General features: G+C 40.6%; 2 protein-coding genes across 2 annotated transcripts in view; both read left to right on the forward strand.

Annotated features, from left to right (window-relative positions):
* Positions 1 to 2064: 2064 nt before the first annotated feature.
* LOC139063599 (zinc finger protein 585A-like) overlaps positions 2065 to 20339 on the forward strand; it is a 70826-nt gene continuing 52551 nt past the window's right edge. Inside the window, exon 1 of the mRNA XM_070545952.1 lies at positions 2065 to 3282. The gene's annotated coding sequence lies outside the window, so the exon portion shown is untranslated. The remainder of the gene's footprint in view (positions 3283 to 20339) is intronic.
* LOC139063731 (uncharacterized) lies at positions 14227 to 18536 on the forward strand. Its single transcript, XM_070546432.1, has 9 exons — positions 14227 to 14254; positions 15656 to 16135; positions 16254 to 16482; positions 16590 to 16750; positions 16950 to 17056; positions 17151 to 17297; positions 17407 to 17633; positions 17747 to 17874; positions 17966 to 18536. The coding sequence occupies exons 1-9, from the start codon at positions 14227 to 14229 to the stop codon at positions 18388 to 18390; spliced, it is 1932 nt and encodes a 643-aa protein (XP_070402533.1). The 3' UTR covers positions 18391 to 18536.

Consider the following 20339-nt stretch of genomic DNA (forward strand, 5'->3'; position numbering starts at 1 on the left):
CATTACAATATTACTGATTTTAAAATGTAAGGCATTGCACTACTTTTCCATTACTTTAAGTTACTTTCACCAAAACAACTTCAGTATGAATCTGGTCATGTGACACTCAGTGAGCTCATGACATATATGTGGAAGGTGATGTGGTGTCTGAGCTAGGATTGCTGTTAAAAACAGTCAGATATAATAACAGTGCTTTAAAATAATTGTTTATTAAATAAAAGCAACAACAATCTGTGCTCTCAGCACTCTGCCATCTTATATTAATTGAGCAGGGAGTGAGGTGGTGGGGGCTCCAAGCCTATAATTGCCTTGGTCCTCAAATTCCTTGATACGGCCCTGGATGTGGGACTGACTTCTGGGATGATCTGATTCTATCACTAGTATAAATATTAAATGCTTATATATTATTGCTTTTCACTGGTAAAAATGTGTATTGAGGATAAATCTACCTACTCTTTTTCTTTTCAAGCACTTTGTTTTGTTTTCTTCATTTTATTTGAATAATTTCCTGCCCTTTCTCTTGTCGCGTGCCCGTCCCATTTACCGGTTCCTTTAAAACCCAGTTCCGTTAGAACTTATGAGACGGTGCATCCATCAGGGTTCGAGGGGATGTCGGCGAGTATAATTGTACTAGACCCGGGTTTGGACCATCTAATTAGAATCTTGTCTTTTATTTTAAAGGTGAAACGACTTGCACGAATAGCCAGCCCCAGAGTACTACACTTCTTTTAAACTCGTTACCTTTTGGTTAAGATACTAGAGAGAAGTCTGGAGGCAAGCCAAGCCTCTCAGCAATTGTTTGGATTACCCGGAATTAATTGCGCCTCTAACAGCTTATGTGGGAGGTTGGTAACTATAAAATGATTTATGCTAGTTGATCAGGCTATCATAAGTTTATCAATTTATTTATTAATCCAACCTTCCAGCTGATTAGAGACTTTTTCAACCTGCAATCAGAGCCAAAATAACCTCGAATATTCTGCCTTTATCGCCCTTAAGACAACTCGTTACTCGCAAGGAGGGGAAAGTTAAAACTTCCCTTATCTTAAGGTTTCTTTATATTATTCTATTATAAACTGTAAAGTAAGTCCCGATAATTCAGAGACCGATCATCGATATGCTTACCTCTGTGCAATTTATGGCCAGGGCTCCAAACGTGAAGCTTTAGAGAAAACCTGAAAGAATCAGGATTATGTTTCTTTTTCAAAAAAGGTTTATTACAAAATCAAAATACAAAAATGGGTAAATAAAAAACAACTGCTATCCCCCAAGGAGGAATTAGTTCAAAATGATTAAGTAAGAGTTAGTTTACACTAGCTCCTGTCTTCTCAGAATCTCCCCAAAAACCGATTTTTTTCCCGATCTGAGCTGCATCCTTTTATATCATTTCTGAGACTGCTCTAAACAATGTAAGAGTCACAAGTCATTCTCTCCTGACAGTTTAGGTCAAGGGGTCATTTACCAAATACACTTTTTTAGCTCTACATAAGACATTTGGTATCATTTTCACTACATGCAGTATTCACATGAGGGCACAAAAGTTACATGCTGCACTCCTGGAATGAGAACACAGGTCATAAATCTTCATGTTGGTAGCAAATTGTAGATCTTCTTTCAGCATTCCTGAGAACTTCTGGGTCCAGATGGACTGTCCTCACTCCATTCCAGTCCTTCTTTTCCCGCCAGAGGTGGAGTTAGGGGCGGGCCCATGGGTGTGTCCATGGGTGGATCCACAGAAGCCAGCCTGTCTTTTGACCCTTTGCCTAGTTCTGTCCTCACCAGCAAGTCCTGAACTATTGTCCTCTTGACCCTTGTGTGACCCTTGTCTCTGACCACTGTTTCTAAGCCTTGACCGGCTGCTCGGACTTGCAACACTCTCACTAACCTTCCTGTATGCTGCATGTTTTCTCCGTCTTCCAGAAAAACTGTTTCCTAGATTTCCTAGTTTCTAACTAATCAGCCAAAGGGATCTACCCAACGCAAAAAAAAAAAAAGCTTAATATGCGCTGCGCTCCAGCAGCAATGAGATGAAATTACTGGGGCACAGATAATGAACTCAGCTGAAAAGTACATGAAGTACCAGAGATATGGGCTGATATAAACGATCGCAAACAAATTACTTTGTTTTGGTGGAGCGATTTTGTGAATATAACAGCAGCCGTGCGCAGGATGCAGCTGGAGTATTTGAGCCATTACTGCTGCGTCCTTTCTGCTCATAGAATGCCTGCAAAGCTGAGTCCATAAATGACGTAATATATGTGGATACTGGATCTTTTTTCAGGCTTCCCGCAATTTGAATTTTTAGGAAACCCACATCTTGATTCTGGGTTTAAAAATGCATTGTAATTACCGCGTTACTGACAATTGTACCGAGTAAATATTACCATTTTCTTTCCCTGTAATGCCTTACATTACCACATTACAGCAAAAAGCAATGCATTACAGTAATTAATTACATTTGTACCGCGTTACTCCCAACACTGCTAGTAAACCATCTAGTTGTGTAGTGAGATCTGCAGATCCAGCAGGTAATGTTTTCCCTTGTGCATCAACACCTGTATAACTTCCTGCTACCCTGCCCCAACGGTGCCCTAAAGCAGTTTGGACAACTTTCATGATTTCTAGACCCTTTAGACCAAAGCTGTTTCTCAACTCGTGTAAATCAGAGCAGAATTGTTCAACATCATTATTATATGGGGTCAAACCTTTGGCTGCCTGCTCTGTATCAGTCTTGAGTCCAAGGTCGATAAACAGATATTGTCGGACGATTGTCCTCCTACACCGAATCTGGGGTTAGCTACTTCAACCAGAGGGTAAATCCCTGCCGATGAAGTATCGTCTTTAATTTGGTCAGTGCTTAATTCTTCATCTTTATTTCTAGTTACATAACCTTCAGGCCTCAACTGTTTTGCCTACAAGGTCCTGAGCTCAGCAGCTGTTGTTTTTGGTCGTGTGACAGCAGGCACGTGCAGAGGGGGGGGGGCGCTTGAGACCCTGCCCCTTTTGTCCGAAGTGCCCAAAGTGCCCTTTTTCCGGTCGTTCGTCAGATTTTACCATACAAAACTGTTATACTGTGATACAAATCGGGCACTAGGACCATGCGGAGGCAGCCGCCTCAAGCTGAAGGCTATTTTCCCTTAGACCCGCCTACAAGCTCACTGATTGGCTCTGCCGCATCATACTAACGTGTGATTGGTTGTCCTTACTGTTGCTCTACCTTGTAGCCATGGAGACGACAGACCAGTGTTTTCCCTGCGGACAGGAGTCTGCGTTCATCTAACTGTAAGTTTTTTTTCTGCCTGCTTCACGTCAGCTGGATAGATTTTAATATCAGAGCTTTTGTTTACGTGCGTTTGAGTCCGTGGTTAGTGTGTGTGGGGCAGAGTCAGGTACCTGCATGTCTGGGACAGAAAATGAGACATGAGAGAGACTTCTCCTGAAGTGTTGAAGAAACTCACAAAGAATCACGGATGTTTCTCACTCTAGATTCTCCGGGTCATAACTTCTGAATTACTAATCGAATAAGAATAATTCAAACGGTTGCTAAAAATACATAAAACCAGCTTTCCAACGAAGTATCACATGATGTAATTCATTTTACTCCAAAAATCGCTATTAGAGGGAAACCAGCTTTGCAGCGTCACTGAAAGAAACGGAGCGAACCGCGACGGGAGAGCAGAGAACCAAAAGGAGGAGACAGTCTGATCATCTTCAACAGCAGCTTTTATAAAGTTATGGAAACGTCACAAATAAAGCCCACCTGGTTGGTCAGGTGTCCCAGAAGACTATTTCTGTAGATGGTGACATGAGGAGGGACAGATTACAGTCACACTGGTTTTTATTTGAACACTCAACTGTTTACTAAATGATTCAGCTTCATTCCAGCATTATTGTGAGGTTGTTCTGAAAAAAGGAGCAGAGTTACAAACATTTTACACTTTATTACAATTTTAAAGCCATAAAACAAAAGAAAATACTTGTTATATTTATGGTCATAAGAGTGTTAAACATGATAAATGTTCTGCCTCCCACAAAGAGATGGTAAAAGTGAATGTGAGCATAATTATATACGTTTTATTACTTTATTATGTATTTTTTATTATTGACTATTACTCCAAAGAGTTCAGATGAAGGCAACTGGACTTCTTTGGTTTCTTTAAAACATTTCACTTCTCCTCTGAGGAGCTTTGTCAGTTCTAACTGGAATATGGGAGAGTCAAGCTCATAAGCTGTAGCTTTCTGTTGTTATTTAAAGAGCAGAAACTACTCTGAGTACCCCGCCTCTTCATCTCCTGATGAGTCGTTAGCCTCTATTGATGGTGAGTCATCATGTTGATTAGATGCAGGAAGATGTGACCTAGACTGAAACTGAATGAGATTCAAAAAAAAGTTTTAATCTTTTGAACAACGCTGTTGGTCCTCTTGGTCCTTGTTCTGGTTTTCTAAAACCCTGTGTTAAAAACCTTGGTGTGTTTTTAGACGGTTCTTTTAATCTTTACAGACAGGTGAGTGCAGTGGTCCAATCAGGTTTTTATCATTTAAGGCAGATAGCAAAGGTGAAGCCATACCTTCCTGCTAATGTCCTCGAACATGTCATCCACCTGTTCGTGTCCTGCCGATTGGACTACTGCAACTCCCTGTATTCTGGCCTGGACCAGTCCTCCCCACACCGACTTCAGCTGGTCCAAAATGCAGCGGCTCGCTTGCTGACTGGAACCAGCAAGTGGGATCACATAACCCCGGTTCTGGCCTCTCTCCATTGGGCTTCCTGTCTCTTACAGGATCTGTTTCAAAATTTTATTTTTTGTTTTTAAAGCCCTTCATGGCCTGGCCCCAGTTTACATCTCTGAGCTGCTGTCAGCTTACGTCCCTGCCAGAACCATTAGGTCCAGCTCTCAAGCTCTTTTAACAGTTCCAAAAACCCGCCACAAGACTCGCGGCGACAGAGCGTTCTCTGTGGTTGGTCCCAAACTGTGGAACAAGCTGCCTCTCAACATCAGGACCACACAGAATCTAGAGCATTTTAAATCCCTTCTTAAGATGCATTTTTTTTATTTGGCTTTTAATGCAGGTTGACTTGAGCATCTTAATAGTTTTTAACAGTTTTTATCATAGATTGTGACTGTTGTGTGCTTATCTTATTTTAGGTTTTTATTGTTGATTTGTTGTATCTTGATCTGTTTTACCTTGTACAGTGATTTGGTGTAGCTTTGCTGCTGTAAATGCGCTCTGTAAGTAAAACTGACCTTGACCAAAGCTGCATTATTGGTACTGGAAAGGTGAAATCTAAGCCCCGCCCCTATTTAAAGTGGGCTTTTCATGTTTTTACATAGATAGCTTCTTTTACTCCTCTCTCAAATCATCTATCTTCTCTGTCCAGAATGCGGACTTTGTCATCTTCAAAGGTGTGTCCCTTGTCCTTCAGGTGAAGGTGGACTGCAGAGTTCTGACCTGAAGAGGTGGCTCTCCTGTGTTGTTTTATGTTCTTGTGTACTTGTTTAGTTTCTCTAATGTAAACATCTGGACAGTGCTCCTACAATGGACTGCATAAACGACCCCACTGAGCTTCTGTTTGGGTGTTTTGTCTTCTGGATGGACCAGGTTCTGTCTGAGGGTGTTGTTGGGTTTAAAGTTTACCGGGATGTTGTGTTTGGAGAAGATTCTTCTAAGTTTCTCTGAGACTCCTGCCACGTATGGGATGATGGTGCCTTTGTGTAAAGGATGTTGTTGTTAGGTTGGTAGCAGAGCTCTCATGTTTAGTGTTAAGTTCAGTGAGATCATGGAATGGGATCAAGAATTTTCTCCTGACAGGAAAAAGATCTCAGCTAACATAGCTGTAGATCACACTGGATAACTCTCTGTGGTTGCATTTATTTTACATTTATTTTACTACCTCTTACTAGAGCTGTCTTTAGTAGGCACAAAATATCTTTGGTTGTACACCTGTGCAATAGCAATAAAGTATCTTGATTTCTGTTAAATGTACTTCCTGAATGAGTGACCTTTTCAGGCTAAAATAACAAAATGACAAATACAGACAGAAGGACGACCTATTTCTTCTTTTATAATGCGTTGCATCACCACCTGGTATCAGAACAGGACTCAGTATTGGAAGATAATCAAAAATCAAACAACTTGGACTCGGATCAGGGGCAAAAATGTGGTTGTAACATCTCTAGATATAAGTCAGCTTTATAAACTAAAACTATTATTTATGAACTAACATTAACACTAATGACACTAATTTATATATTTTTATTATGTTGTTTGAACCCAAGGGTCCCATTATCTGAAATTTCTAACTTGTTGGATTGCTCTATAAGTGCCCCTTTTTTTACTTTGAGCACCCGCCCCGTCAAAGGTCTCTGCACGGCCCTGTGTGACAGGCTGTAACTCAGTCGCTGCTGTGCTCACATGCAAGGTGGACAGAGGTTGGCCTACTTGTCATCTATATTATTAAATCATGATCACTTATTAAAGGCTTTTATTTTGTTAGGAGTTGGGAGTTTTGGAGCCATTCTACATTTTCCTCTGTTTCCATCTCTTGCCCCTCCCCATTTCTGCCTCCTGTCTGTCCTTTTAAACGCTTTGAGAGTAGAAATGAACTCTGTCACGTAAATCAAAGTAAGCGTGTAAAGAGTGTGTGCCAGGGGCGCTTCTAGCATCAGAGGTTTAGGGGGACTGAGCACGCAGAGAGCTAAAAACATTTTCTTCTACAGTAAAATACTGACTTCAGCACCATTTTTAAATGTAAAATAACAATAAACACACCTTCTTACTGTAAAAGAAAAAAATACCTGTAATTTTACGGAACTATTTCGGCAACCCCGGCTGTCGCCGTTTTACCGTAAAATCTACATTTTTTTTTTACAGTGTAGATGATGAAAGATAACCAATAAGAGGGGAACCACCACCAGAGAAAGACAGGGGTCAAAGGTCATGGATACAAAAGGGGACATGGAAGGAAACAGGAGGTCATGGACAGGACAGGACAAAGACACGTTGTCGTTCTTTTTTAAAAACAAGATACATGAAATTAGAAGTAACGCACAGCAAGAACACACCTAAGATGTTCAAAGAGGACAAAGACAACATGACAGGATCAGAAAAGAAAACACTAAGAAACCTGATTGTGTTTCTGGTTTTGTCAGAGCAGACGCCTGGTGGCTGTTAGGTTTCCTGAAACAAGGATCAATTTAGGATCTGGTCTGGATTCTGATTCTGTACTTCTCTCATTGGTTTTGATCAATTTAACTGAAAGAAAAGTTGAGTTTTTACAAGCAGGTGAAAAGCCAACGAGTAAAAAAAAGGCATCTCATCTAGAGACTAAAGCTAAATAAACACACATTGTTTCTGCCTCTTTTTTTACAAATGCTCCATATTTATTAGCTGTAATCATTTCTCCATCACAACTGCTAAAAGCTACATGCTGGTCACTGGTCGAGTCATTAACCCAGGTCTGACCTCTGAATTTAATATAAATCGAGGAATTTGACAGGGATGCCCTATATCCCCAAAGATTTTTATATTGGCAACTCAACTTTTAACATCACTAATTAAAAATTCTAACTCCATTAAAGGAATATCAATCTTTAATAAAGAATTCAAAATAAGTCAGTTTGCGGACGACACATGTATTTTTCTTAAAGATGAATCTGTGGCTGAAAAAACTATCAATATTATCTCTTTTCTCTAAAGCATCTGGACTATCTCTTAATTTGAAAAATGTGAACTTCTACCAATTCACACAAGCCCACACTCCTCAATTGCTTCGATTAAAGTTGAATCAGAAGTCAAATACCTAGGCGTGTTACTTTCCACAAACTTAAGTAAAAGAGAAGATTCTAATATCTCTGACTGTATTTTAGATTTGAAGAAAACACTCAATCACTGGCTGACTAGAGATCTCACCATTTTTGGAAGGAGCCTTCTTGCTAAAACTGAGGGCAACTTGAAACTGATTTTTCCCTGCTGCTCTTTATATATTCCCCCAAAAAATATTACTAAAGCTAACCAAATAATTTACCAATTTTTGTGGAGAAACAAAACACACTACATTAAAAGATCTCAACTAGTGAAGGAATATAGTAAAGGTGGTATCAACGCTCCAGAATTTGTATCTATGATTGCTACCCTTAGAATTAAATGGTTAAAGTCATGTTTATCTCATTTAGACTCTATGTGGTTCCACATTCCTAAATCTATATTCAACAAAGTGGGTGGTTTGGACTTCTTCTTAAAATGTTATTTTGAGGTTAATAAGATTCCAGTTAAGCTATCCAACTTTCACAGACAGACCTTACACTTTTGGAAAATGATGTTTACCCACAATTTCTCTCCCCATAACTCCACAATATGGAACAATAGGGTCATGACGCTTAATCGTAAATCTATGCTTAAAAGTGAATGGGTTAATAAAAAGATTCTATTTGTATCAGATCTTATGGATGTGAATGGTATTCTCTTAAGCTACACAGAATTTTTAAAATAATTTAATTTAAATTGCTCGCAAAAAGAATATAGTAAATTATGTAAGTTAATCCCACCACCTCTACTTAATTTTATAAAAAAAAATTATGATACACAACAACCTCTCCCCAGTATTGCCAAATCTAATGCTAGGACACCGCCATCTGCTGGACAACAAATGTAATAACAGTTTCATTAGTAATTCCTTTAAAGTTTAAACTAAGGTATGGTATTTCACAACTTTGGAATAAAAGATACTAAAAGTGATTTAAGTTTGATTGCTTCCAATACAGTTAATGCTTTCTCAAAGTATACAAAATGGCCTATTCTACCCAAGGTGAAGGAAACGCATTTTAAAATCATTAACAAAGTTTATCCGGTGGCAGAATTTCTAAAAAAGAGATTTGGCTTCAAAGTAGAACAATACTCTTTCTGTACTAGCGAAGATGAAACACTTGAACATGTGTTTTTTATATGTGCTATTACTCCATGCTTCTGGTGTGACTTAAAAAACTGGATTTCCTTAAAAATTAACAATATGCCCTCATTTCAATCAAATGACATTCTTTTGTACTGAGATTATCCTGCATTGTTTGTCACCGACACTATCAACATATTAATTCTGTTGGGTAAATCTCATATTCATTGTGCTAAATGGAGGAGTGCTAAGCCATCTTTCTCAGGCTTCTTAAATGAATTTAAGATGTTTTTCTCATCACTTAAAAGCAGGGGTGTCAAACTCAAACTCACACTGGGCCGAAATGAAACTCTGGGACGGAGTCGAGGGCCAAACTTAATATTTTTTGAAAAAGTGACGGCAAATTTGCACATTTTCTTTATCAACATATATGCAATTTTGAAACTTTAAATTTGGAAACAAACATATTTCTTCATTAACACTGAATGTGGAATAACCAAATTACACACGAGCAAGTCAGTTTTAAATAAAAGGCATCAGTGGTATTCATTATTTGTGGTATAAGCAGCATTTTTAAAATCTATTCAGGATTTATGTTTTCTTGTTCATTCATTTTTCTTATTTTTTATTGTCCTTTTTTCTCCTGTAATAAATGTCATCGCTGCTGTGACATCTAGCTTTCCCCACTGAGGAACAATAAAGGGATTTACTATTCTATTCATCTATCTGCAGCCTTTCCACTTCTTGTTCAATCTTTTCTCACGGGCCAACAACAAAATAAAAGTATTATTTTATCTTAAATGAAAATGCAACATCTCACCAGTTAACTTTCATGTTTTGGAGCAGAAAAAGAGCATAAAACCAACATATTTAAAGCTCAGTTTGCTCCACTGATTTACTGTGATGCTCACCTGTTCCAGCCAGATACCTGCATCATGGGGTTGATCTGAGCTGAGGAGGAGACTCCTGTTGTTTTGTTCATCTTCATCATAATAATGACAACATTAGATGACAACAGGTGCTCACATAGGTTTGTGCTGATGAACATGTCTGAGCAGCTTGACCACGTTGTTGTGTGTCGGGGAGGAAACACAACGACAGCAACCACAGAGTCGTGCTGGTTTGAGCGTGTCGCTGCTCGCTGGAGTTATATCAGCTCTGTCTGGAAGTTAGTTGGAAAACTTTCTCTTTCAGTCGTAAACACATTATTGAGCAGCTAGAATCTCCGTTTCTGGGCTTCAACGTCAGAAAATAGCTGAGTGCACTCGGTGCTGAGTGAGAGGAGTGTTTAGTTTGTCGAGACAGCAGAGCTGCAGACACCGGCAGCAGGCGCTAGAAAAAACACAAAGGAGGGGGCACTTTGGCTCTGCGCTAACGCCGCAAAGCATCATGGGAGTTGAAGTCTTTCCGGTAAAATCGGCCAGCGGGCCAGTTTTAATATATTTTTGATATTTATCTCGCAGGCCACATAAAAATGCTCCGCGGGCCGCATCTGGCCCGCGAACCTTGTGTCTGACACATGTGTTCTACATCTTTCAAGACATTCAGCTTATTTTGACAGTTTTGCTTTGTTTCAGCTTCAGTTCAGCTGTTCAGCAGCTTCAGTTCATCTGTTCAGCAGCTTCAGCTTACAGTTTCAGCTATCCAGCATTCAAACAGCATTTGTGCAATAAATGCAAATTTTCTAGTTCTTATTGCAGTGAAAAATTTGGTCCTAAATTAGTAAAAAATAAACTAAAACCTAGTTTATACTTCATCAGCAAGTTTGCACACACACACACACACACACACACACACACACACACACACACACACACACACACACACACACACACACACACACACACACACACACACACACACTGACGTAGACATTTTCCTTCGTTCATCCACTGGTGTCAGTATTGTGTAGCAATTCTCCACCAGGACAACAGAGGGCGCAGCAATTTTGTGGAGTATCCGGCCACCAGTGAAGTCGTGTCTCTAGAGCAGGGGTCACCAACCTTTTTGAAACCGAGAGCAACTTAAAGGGTACGGAGTAATACGAAGGGCTACCTGTACATGACACACTTCTGAAAACTTAGTTTATTTTTATTTTTAATTCAATGTTGATATGTCTGACAACATTTAATTTGCTTCTCAAATAATAATAATGATTTAAGGCAGGAAACAGATAAATCTCAACATGTAACACTTACTTTTTTTTATCTCAGTGCATTTCAGTTGTCTCTCATATTCAAATAATCACTTCTGCAACATTTCTTGGAAAAACATGTCCCATTTTTACTAACTACTTCTGAAACAATCTTAATCAGACTAGGTAAAATGTCAGTTATGTAACCTTTCAGTCCTGCAAAACACAACTTTTTACCACTAAATCTTTAGCATTTTTAACTAAATCTGTACATAACAGCTTGAATATGTTGGAACTTTGCCATGCAGCTGTTTAGCTGAAAACATCTGGCACATTTCTATTAGTGGGAAACCTGGCACCAGATTGCTGTAATCTGGGGTGTAACTTGATACTGCAACTCTGACTGAGTCATGTAGATGAGCATCAGTAAGGCGTGTTCTGTGTTTGCTCTTTATGAAGTTCATGTCAGAAAAGACTGATTCACAGAGATAAGTTGAACCAAACATGCAGGCAACCTTCATAGCTGCTGTGCACACACCTTTGTACTTCTCTGTATCCACAAGGCACCAAAAGTTTGGTTCACTTTGATGGGCTTTGAGATGGAGGTCGTTTTGCAGTGTTATAATTTCTATCTCCACCTCCCCAGCATTCAAGCTGAATGTTGCACTTAGCTGCTCAGCAATGCATGCAATTTCTACTTGCACAAAAGTATTGGGAGATGAATGACACACATGGCTCAAGTTGATCAAAGTCACGAAACCTATTCTCAAACTCTTGTCCAAGTCTGTTAATGACTTCAGGGTATTTGTCCACAACTTTGTCAAAAGTCTCAGATGCAGAAGCATGGTCATTCATTACTGACTGCACATAAGGAAAGTGCAGCACCCTTTTTTTCTGTAAATGCACAGAGAAAATGTTCATCTTGGCTTTGAATGCATTTACAGCACTTATCATGTCAGCAACAGTTTTACCTTTGCCTTGCAGCTCACAGTTCAAATGGTTAAGTTTCCCAGTGATGTCCGTTAAAAATGCAAGGTCAAGAATCCATTCAGTGTCCTCCAGCAACGAGATGTCTTCACCTTTGGATTGCATGAACTTCTTGATTTCACACAAAAGTGAAAGAAAAAAACGTTGCAAAACCCGTCCCCTGCTGAGCCATCTGATTTCTGTGTGTAGTAACAGGTCGCCATATTCTGCTGACAGCTCCTCCAATAGTAGTTTGAATATCCTGTGCTGTTTGGCTTTGGAGCGGATGCTATTTATGATCTTCACAACAGGAGTCATCACATGCTCAAATCCGGTCACTTTTGAACATATCGCCTGCTGATAAATGATGCAGTGGTAATGTAGAAATGTTGGGAAGTCTGTGTCACCTTTGCAGGGCGCGATGAAACCTGTATGCCAGCCGATCATGGACACTAGCTTTTCTAGTGGTACTTTTTTTTCCATAAGAAAACTCTTAACTGCGTTGTATATATCAACTCCCCTTGTAGTTGTCTGGAGGGGCAGTAATGTCAGAAGTTCCTCTTTTGTGGAGAAGTCATCAAAAACCATACGAATAAAGACCATCAGCTGTGCTGAACTGCTGCAGTCCACAGACTCGTCACACTGGATGCTAAACCACTTGCATGTTGCCACATCCTGCTCCAGCTGCTCTGTTAAGTTCTCATAGTGAGACATAGTGACATAGCCGTCACTCTTCATACCGTTGTACTTGCACCCAGTTGGACGTTGGAGAGAGTGGAGATGACATTGGTTCCATTCTTCTCATCTTTAAATACAGTCTTTGCGATTATCATCATTGCTTCTTTGAAAACTTCTCCATCTGAAAATGTCTTCTTGTTCTTAATCAAAAAATGTGTGGCTCTAAATGACACTTCTGTCGTTTTTTGTGACTTTTCCACCGGCTTCTTGAATAAAGACTGCTGTTTGCCCAAAGCTGCCTTTAACTCACATGCTTTTTCTTTCCATAGTGCGCTGCTAGGTGGGTAGCTAGCATTGTAGCTTTTATGACAAGTACTGAAGTGTCTCTCCACATTGTGCCGCTTTGCTGTCGCCACAGTCATACCACAAATGAGACACACACATTTTTCTCTCACAAGTGTAAAAAAGAACTCCTCCTCCCAATCACTATGAAAATTATATGTTTTCTTTCGTTTTTCAGCCATTTTCGGTTGGTATCCAGCTCCTCATTGGAACAGCACCTGCCGCCCGTTAGCTTAACGCCGAGTCGAACTAGTAGGTCAAAGAAAGTTCATGTTTACATCTTCTACGGTTTTTAACGGCAGCTTGCAGCCTGTGTGATTGCACTACTGCCACATTCACGTACGGTAAAGTACTATTTATATGTTGATGGTAAAATATAAAAACATACAAAATATAAAATATTTTTGTTCTTAAAAATTATTCGTTAATAGTTTCATTTTCAAATAAGCATTGATGCAACTGTGACTCAAAAAGAAAAGCAACACAATAAAAAAAGGAGATATAAAGTCAAGTTCAGTGGTGACTAGTGCTATTTTTAGAACATAGCCTGCGGGCACCCCGTGGTTACCCCGAGAGCACCTTTGTGCCCGCGGGCACCACGTTGGTGACCCCTGCTCTAGAGTATTTATAATGTGTGTTTATATTGTATTTATGTATTTCAGAAGTTTTTTTGAACACTGACAAATGTGTCTCTCATTCTCCTCCACCTCTTCATGCAGTCACCACCTCCAAAGCCAAGTTTCCTGTAATTTCCTTACACAAATAAAAGTCTGTTGTACTCCTTCAGTCACGGTTGTATTAACGTTTATATCGCCGCACTTTTACTGCGTAACAGTCTTTAATGGGGAATGGTGGTGCTTTTGGTGAAGGTAAAGGAAGCAGAGTCCTGACCAATCACAGGCTTGCATATCTCCGTAGCTTTCAGCAGATAGTTAGAACATTGGGCTCTGTCTGTACTTGCGTGCCTGTTGGAAAGCCCCTGAACCACAGATAACAGTGTTGCATGACTCTGCACCAACGCAGACACAGAAGTATAAACTAAGCTAAAGTTGAAGGTAAAAATAATTTAAAACGCTGTTATCGGGACTCCACAGCCAGTATTCGTGATCCTGCTGGAACATCCCTACGATCAATGGTTTGAACAAGCTTAAATTAAAAATGTAACACTTTTAATGCAGTTGCCAAGCCTAGCTGGGAATTTTGAAAAACATCTTCCTAAATGATCTTGAGCAGTGAAGCTGAAAAAGGTAGAAGGGTTTATCATGTAAAATCACACGAAGAGCTGTGATTTGTTGCTGAACAGATCTGTTTAAAGATGGCAGCATTGCAACGTGGTCTTGACTGACCTCGACCTAGCCATTAGCTTATCAACCCTGCTGAGTATGAATAGAATCTCTTAACCGAGGGTGTTTTCCTTTTTGGTTCAGTTGTTACTGCCGCTCACTGCAGCCTCTAACAACAGCAGTAAGTTCCTATCTGCAGTGATCGAAGCAAACAGAGGCAGGTTTTAGAGGAGAAACCCTGTCAAGGACAAGCAGAACCAAGTAAACAACAGCCTGAAGACAAGTCACGTCAGAGATCAGCTGCTTTTCTCATTCCATAACATAAACCACACTCAGACCTGCATCAATTGCATCCTGTCAGTTTTATCATTACCAGTACCAGCTTAATATTTTCATTGGTATTCCCATTCACATCCATTGATCCTTCAATCCAGAGCCAATAAGAGCCGACTGAGCCTGCAGCTGATCAATCTGAAGGACAAGAGGAGTCTGAATGGGCGCGTATTTTAATGTGCATGCTTAATTTCGGATTGTTTGTGAGTCTCCTTGTCTAAATTTCTTTTTAGGGTGGCGCTGCGCTGCGCTCCGTTTCAATCAGGCTGTACAGCAGGATTTCCCCTCGTAGGCAGCGATATTTTTCATAACTCCGATTGCTTCATGCTATAGATCGTTGGAAAGCTGCTTTTATGTACTTTTAGGAACCATTGGAATTATTTGAATCTGATCAGCCATTCAAAAGTTATAAAACGGAGCATTTTGGATGACAAACTCAGCACGTCTCTGAATCTGTGTTGTGATTCGTTGCGCTCAAGACAGGGAATCCCGGTGGCTACCATAATGTATTGTATATGCTGTCATGGTCTGTGTCGGCGTCTCATCTCATGTGTCTCCTTTTGTTCTATAGGTGCTCCTTTTGTGTCCTCTAGCGCCCTCATGTGTCATGTCTGCGTCTCTATATGGTGTCTTCTGTTTGTAGACCTTTTTATCATCCCCTCAGGTCCAGTGTTCATTTAGTTATCCTCTGTGCCCCAAGTTGCAGCTCCAGCCTCTTTGTCCCCAGCTGTGTGTGGGTGTGTGTCCATTCCCCAGTTCATTGTGTGTGTGTGTGTGTGTGTGTGTGTGTGTGTGTGTGTGTATGTGTGTGTGTGTGTGTGTGTGTGTGTCCATTCCCCAGTTCAATGTGGGTGTGTGTGTGTGTGTGTGTGTCTCCCGTTTTGGCCGGGAAACTACCGTATTTTACTTTGCTTTCCTGCCGTCCTCCCGAATTATTATTTTCCCGTAAATCTCCCGTATTTTTAAAATTCCTCTGCCTCTTTAAAATTATCTGTAGCCTCGCGAGAACTGGTTGTCGCGAGATTTGTGCAGACAGCGGGAACATAACAGGAACAACAAACGAGAGCGATGATGGAAGTGAACAAGGCATTCCTGCCAAAAAATCAAAGAAATCGTGTAAATATCTAGAAAAATGGGACAGCGAATTTACTTTTCTAAAGAAGAGCAGGATGGGACAAAGTCACGCTTTTTGTAAGATTTGCAGTTGCGACTTTAGTGTCTCCCACGGGGGAAGGAATGATGTCAGTCAGCATGAGAAATCAACCAAGCGCAAGCGCTGGCTAGAAGCACAGAAACATGCCCAGACGATGTCGGCATTTGTAACTAGGAATACCACAGAGGCTGACCAGGTCATAAATGCGGAGGTTAAAATGGCAATGCTGTGTGCCAAAAACAATGTTTCTTTCACCTTCTGTGACGACTTCAACAAGTGTGTAGCTGAGATGTTCCCGGACTCTGCTATTGCACGAAAATATTCTGCGGGGAAAACCAAATCTACGCAACTTATCAAAGGTAAGTTGATTCAAATTAAGTATGAATATTATGAAAGCGTATACATAGTCATAATCATGTCCAGCAGGCATATTGGTGGCAAATTGCTAGCTAACGTTACTGGGCATTCACTCAACAGGTGCCATAGCAGCAGAGCTAGATGATGAGTTGGCCAGAACATGCCGATCTCAGCCCTTTTCATTGATGTGCGACGAGTCGAACAACAGAAAAACGGACAAAGAATTTGTCATCCTGACCAGACTCTACGATGAGGCCACTCTGCAGGTCGCTACAAAATTCATGGAGATGCCCATATGCAATGTGGGAAATGCAGAAAATCTGTATGAAAAGCTGAGTGAAGCATTAAGGTAGGGGAACTGCAATGTGTTGTTGACGTGTGTAGTAATTTGCATTTAATTATAATCTTACATTTAGTGTAAGACATTTTATGGCATTTTTTTCATATTTCCAATAGAAAAAGAGGAATTCCATGGGAGAACCTGATAGCCTTTAACTCTGATAACGCCAGTGTCATGAAAGGCAGACACAACTCTGTCATCAGCAGACTGAAGACCAGCCAGCCCCATGTCCAGGACCTTGGCTGCATCTGCCACCTAGCACAACTGGCCACTGGCTGTGCCATCAAAGCAGCACAGGTACCAGTGGAAGACTTCCTGGTTGGGATATACACCCACTTTGATAAAAGGTAAATTATTATAAATAAATAGGCCTGCAGTTGATACTCTTCAGACATACACATACATTTCCATCCACTAACTAAATAATTGTCTATATTACAGTGCAAAAAGATGTGAAATCTATAAATAATTTGTAGATTTTACCGATTCAGACCACCTGAAGCTCCTCAGGTACTGCAGCACCCAATGGCTGAGTCTGTTAACCTGTGTCCAGAGAGTGTTGAACCAGTGGGACGCACTGCAGGTAAGGATGGTAACTCCAGCAGATACATACAGCTTACTATTCTGTGTTTTCCTTTTATTTAACTATTGCCACCCTGTTTCCCTATGTACTCTAGGCCTACTTCAACAGTCATGAGGAGGTGGAGAGGAGCGCCAAAATACATGATTTAGCCAGCCATCTGCGTGATCCAGTCATGAAGATCTACTTCATGTTCCTGACTGCTGCCCTTAAATCTTTATCTGATTTTAATATTGCCTTCCAGGTGGGTATCAGTGTTATTGAATGTATGTGTAAATATTAAATTTGATTTTGCTAATTGTAGCATTCTTAATTCACTGATATTTTGTTGTGACCCATGATATTTTCTACAGTCAGAGGAAGTACAAATTCACAGACTGGAAGAGGAAATGTGCAGGCTGATTAGGAGGATCCTGGGCTACCTCATACCAGCCAGGACCATCGTAGGTATACCTCTCAGGGAGGTGGAGTATGGACAAGGACATCAGTTGGCTGATGAGGAGCTCTTTATTGGAGCAGACACAAAGGCCTTCATGAAAAGCGTAGAGCTTCCCATGTCCACTGAGAAGAAAATCTTTCAGTGAGTATATTACCCAGCTGTTTTATAATGGTCATCATCAGTATGAGAGAATATGCTGTACTGTGCCTAAAATGCTGCCACTAATGCAGTTTTTTACTCTTACGCTGTTGTAGATCTGTGAGAAGGTTCTATGAAGCAGCGCTTCAGAAGATGTTCTCCTCCTTTCCCCTTGACCATCCACTCCTGAGGGACTTGAAAGTGCTGGACCCTGCTGCTCGCCTCGACATTCCTCCAGGGGCAGGTAGATGTTAGGGCAGTTCTCCATTGATAGAATGATTGAATTGATTAAATATTGCATGGTTTAGATTTGCAACACTTTCTTTATTTTCCAGTGGAAAGGCTAGGGGACATGTTTCCTCAGTTGAGCTTAAGTGAAGATAGGCTGAGAGAGGAACTCGTTGACTACCAGGTGACAAATAGCAAGCAACTCCCCCAAGAAGACAACATTGACAGATTCTGGGGCCTGATAGGGAAGGATGTGAGGTTCAGTGAGCTGCCAAGATTAATGAAGGCTTTACTCTGCATTCCCCACAGCAATGCCAGTTCTGAAAGGGTGTTTAGTATGGTGAGAAAGATTGCTACAGAGAATAGGATGTCATTAGACAACAGCACTGTTTGTGCTTTACTGTCATGTAAAATCAACCACTCTGGCCCAGCCTACAAATACACTCCTTCCAAAAAAGTGTTAAAGAATGCTAAATCTGCAACACATTTGTATAATAAGTCATTAGTGAATGTCAGAGAGCCACATGAGTGAACATGATACATCTAAAGAAAATGTGTAGTGAAAATAAAATGTAAATGTTTAACTTAAAGACAAGCAATGTGAAATAAACATGAAGTAATGTGTTGACTTGTATATAAAATGAAAAATGTAAAATCAATAAATATGCTTCATTTCCCCTTTTGTGTTTTCATTTAGGCTGTATTATAACAGAATGTTCACAGCATTTCAATGTCAACAAAGATATGCCTCAGATTCTGATCACTGAATTGTAGTAAGTGGTTGAAAAGTGGTTATTATAGATTTTTTGTACACCTATCTTACAATGTAAGATATACTAGCGCTCGGCTGTGGCGGCGGGTTGGCTCGCTGCCGGTGTTGTAAATTTTCCCTTATTTTCAAATCCAAAAGTTGACAGGTATGGTGTGTGATGGTGTGTGTGTGTGTTGTGTGTGTGTTAATTCTTCCCGCAGCCATTAGGTTTAGTTTGCCCTCCTCTGTTTCTGTTTGCCCATTTTGATTATTAGGTTCACCTGTCTTCCCTCCAGCTCTCACTCCACACACCTGCCGCCATTTTCCCTAATCACTTCTCCCTGGCTGTGTCCGAATCCAGGGGTAGGATGCTTGTGAGTACGGGTCCTCGCCGGTCTAGCAAGGCCTGGTCCTTGCAAGACCGCTAAAACCGGAAGTCAGTGGCTCTGAATTCGGACAGTACTAGCCTCGTTGTTATTCCCGCCCCCAGGTCAAGTTGCCTAGCTACCGTGACGGCAGCAAACAGGCTAACAAGCTAGTAGCGACGTTGAAAATGGATCCACAGCAATATTTCATTTTATTTGTGGTTTTTGAGGAGCTGCGACGGCTCAATAAACGTCACCGGCCTTTGTATTTAAAGTTTAAAAATCATTTAGTCCTGTTATCTGCTAGAGTTACAAGTATTATACTCATGATCTCCTTTTTTGCATGTATCTGAATGTTAGTGATGTGACAGCCATCGATTGAGCCAGCCCAGCAAACCCTTTTGATGGACGATGCAGTGGTCAGAGAGATGAGACATCCAGAAGCACCCTCTGCAGACCACTCTGTCTGATGTTCCACTTGCCAACCAGAAACGTTCAGCCACGGATCTCGGTTCCTGCACTCCATCCACCTCGATCCATGTTTAGTAGATTTAGCAACACCACCAAAGACTCCCTGCTTTCCAAGTTTACTGTATATATTTTACTTTTATCTTTACTTTTATTCCTTACAGTGTTCCCTTACAATTTATTTACTATGTTGTTACTTGTTAAAAACTGAATAATAAAACTGTTAATGATCAAAAAAGAGTTATCAATTAATAGAAATTTTATTACATTTAAACAAATAACAAAAACATTCAAACACATATATAGAACCTGAACCAGAAGAAACTAAAAGAAAAAAAAACAATTTCTCTGCCATCCTTTCCATCAATGCTAAAAATCTGTCCATCCTTCTTTCTCTCCTCTCCTCTGCTTCCCTCTGTTGTCTCATGTCCTCCCTGATCAGGTCAAGGAGCTCATCAGCCCTTCTCCTTTTTCTCCCTGATGAGGAGTCCGGCTTCCTTCCACCACTCTCCCTGTCCTCTGTCTCACCCACTGCTGCACTTGGCCCTGGAGTGTCCTCGGGAATGGAAGCAATAAGGACAGGAGGCATAGTGGAAGGCCTCTGTCCCAACACCTCGTCCATGGGGACAAACCAGGGCCAGGTTTCAGCAGTGGGCTTTCCACTGACTCCCTCTCCTGACCCTGGATACTTGCAGTCCTACAGACAAAGGGAATTGGAATTACAAGGCTTTATTGTCATTTAACAACAGAGAACACTGTGGGCATAATGAAATTACAGATGCTCCTTAAAGGTACTGGTTCTGGATGAGAATAGAGAGGAATAGAAGAACAAAGTCAGATTATAAATCATAGTTGATAAAACATGCAATAAACAATATTTTAATTTATCAACATGGG

This window comes from Nothobranchius furzeri, chromosome 17 (assembly GCF_043380555.1).
Source record: "Nothobranchius furzeri strain GRZ-AD chromosome 17, NfurGRZ-RIMD1, whole genome shotgun sequence".
NCBI classification, from domain to species: Eukaryota; Metazoa; Chordata; class Actinopteri; order Cyprinodontiformes; family Nothobranchiidae; genus Nothobranchius; species Nothobranchius furzeri.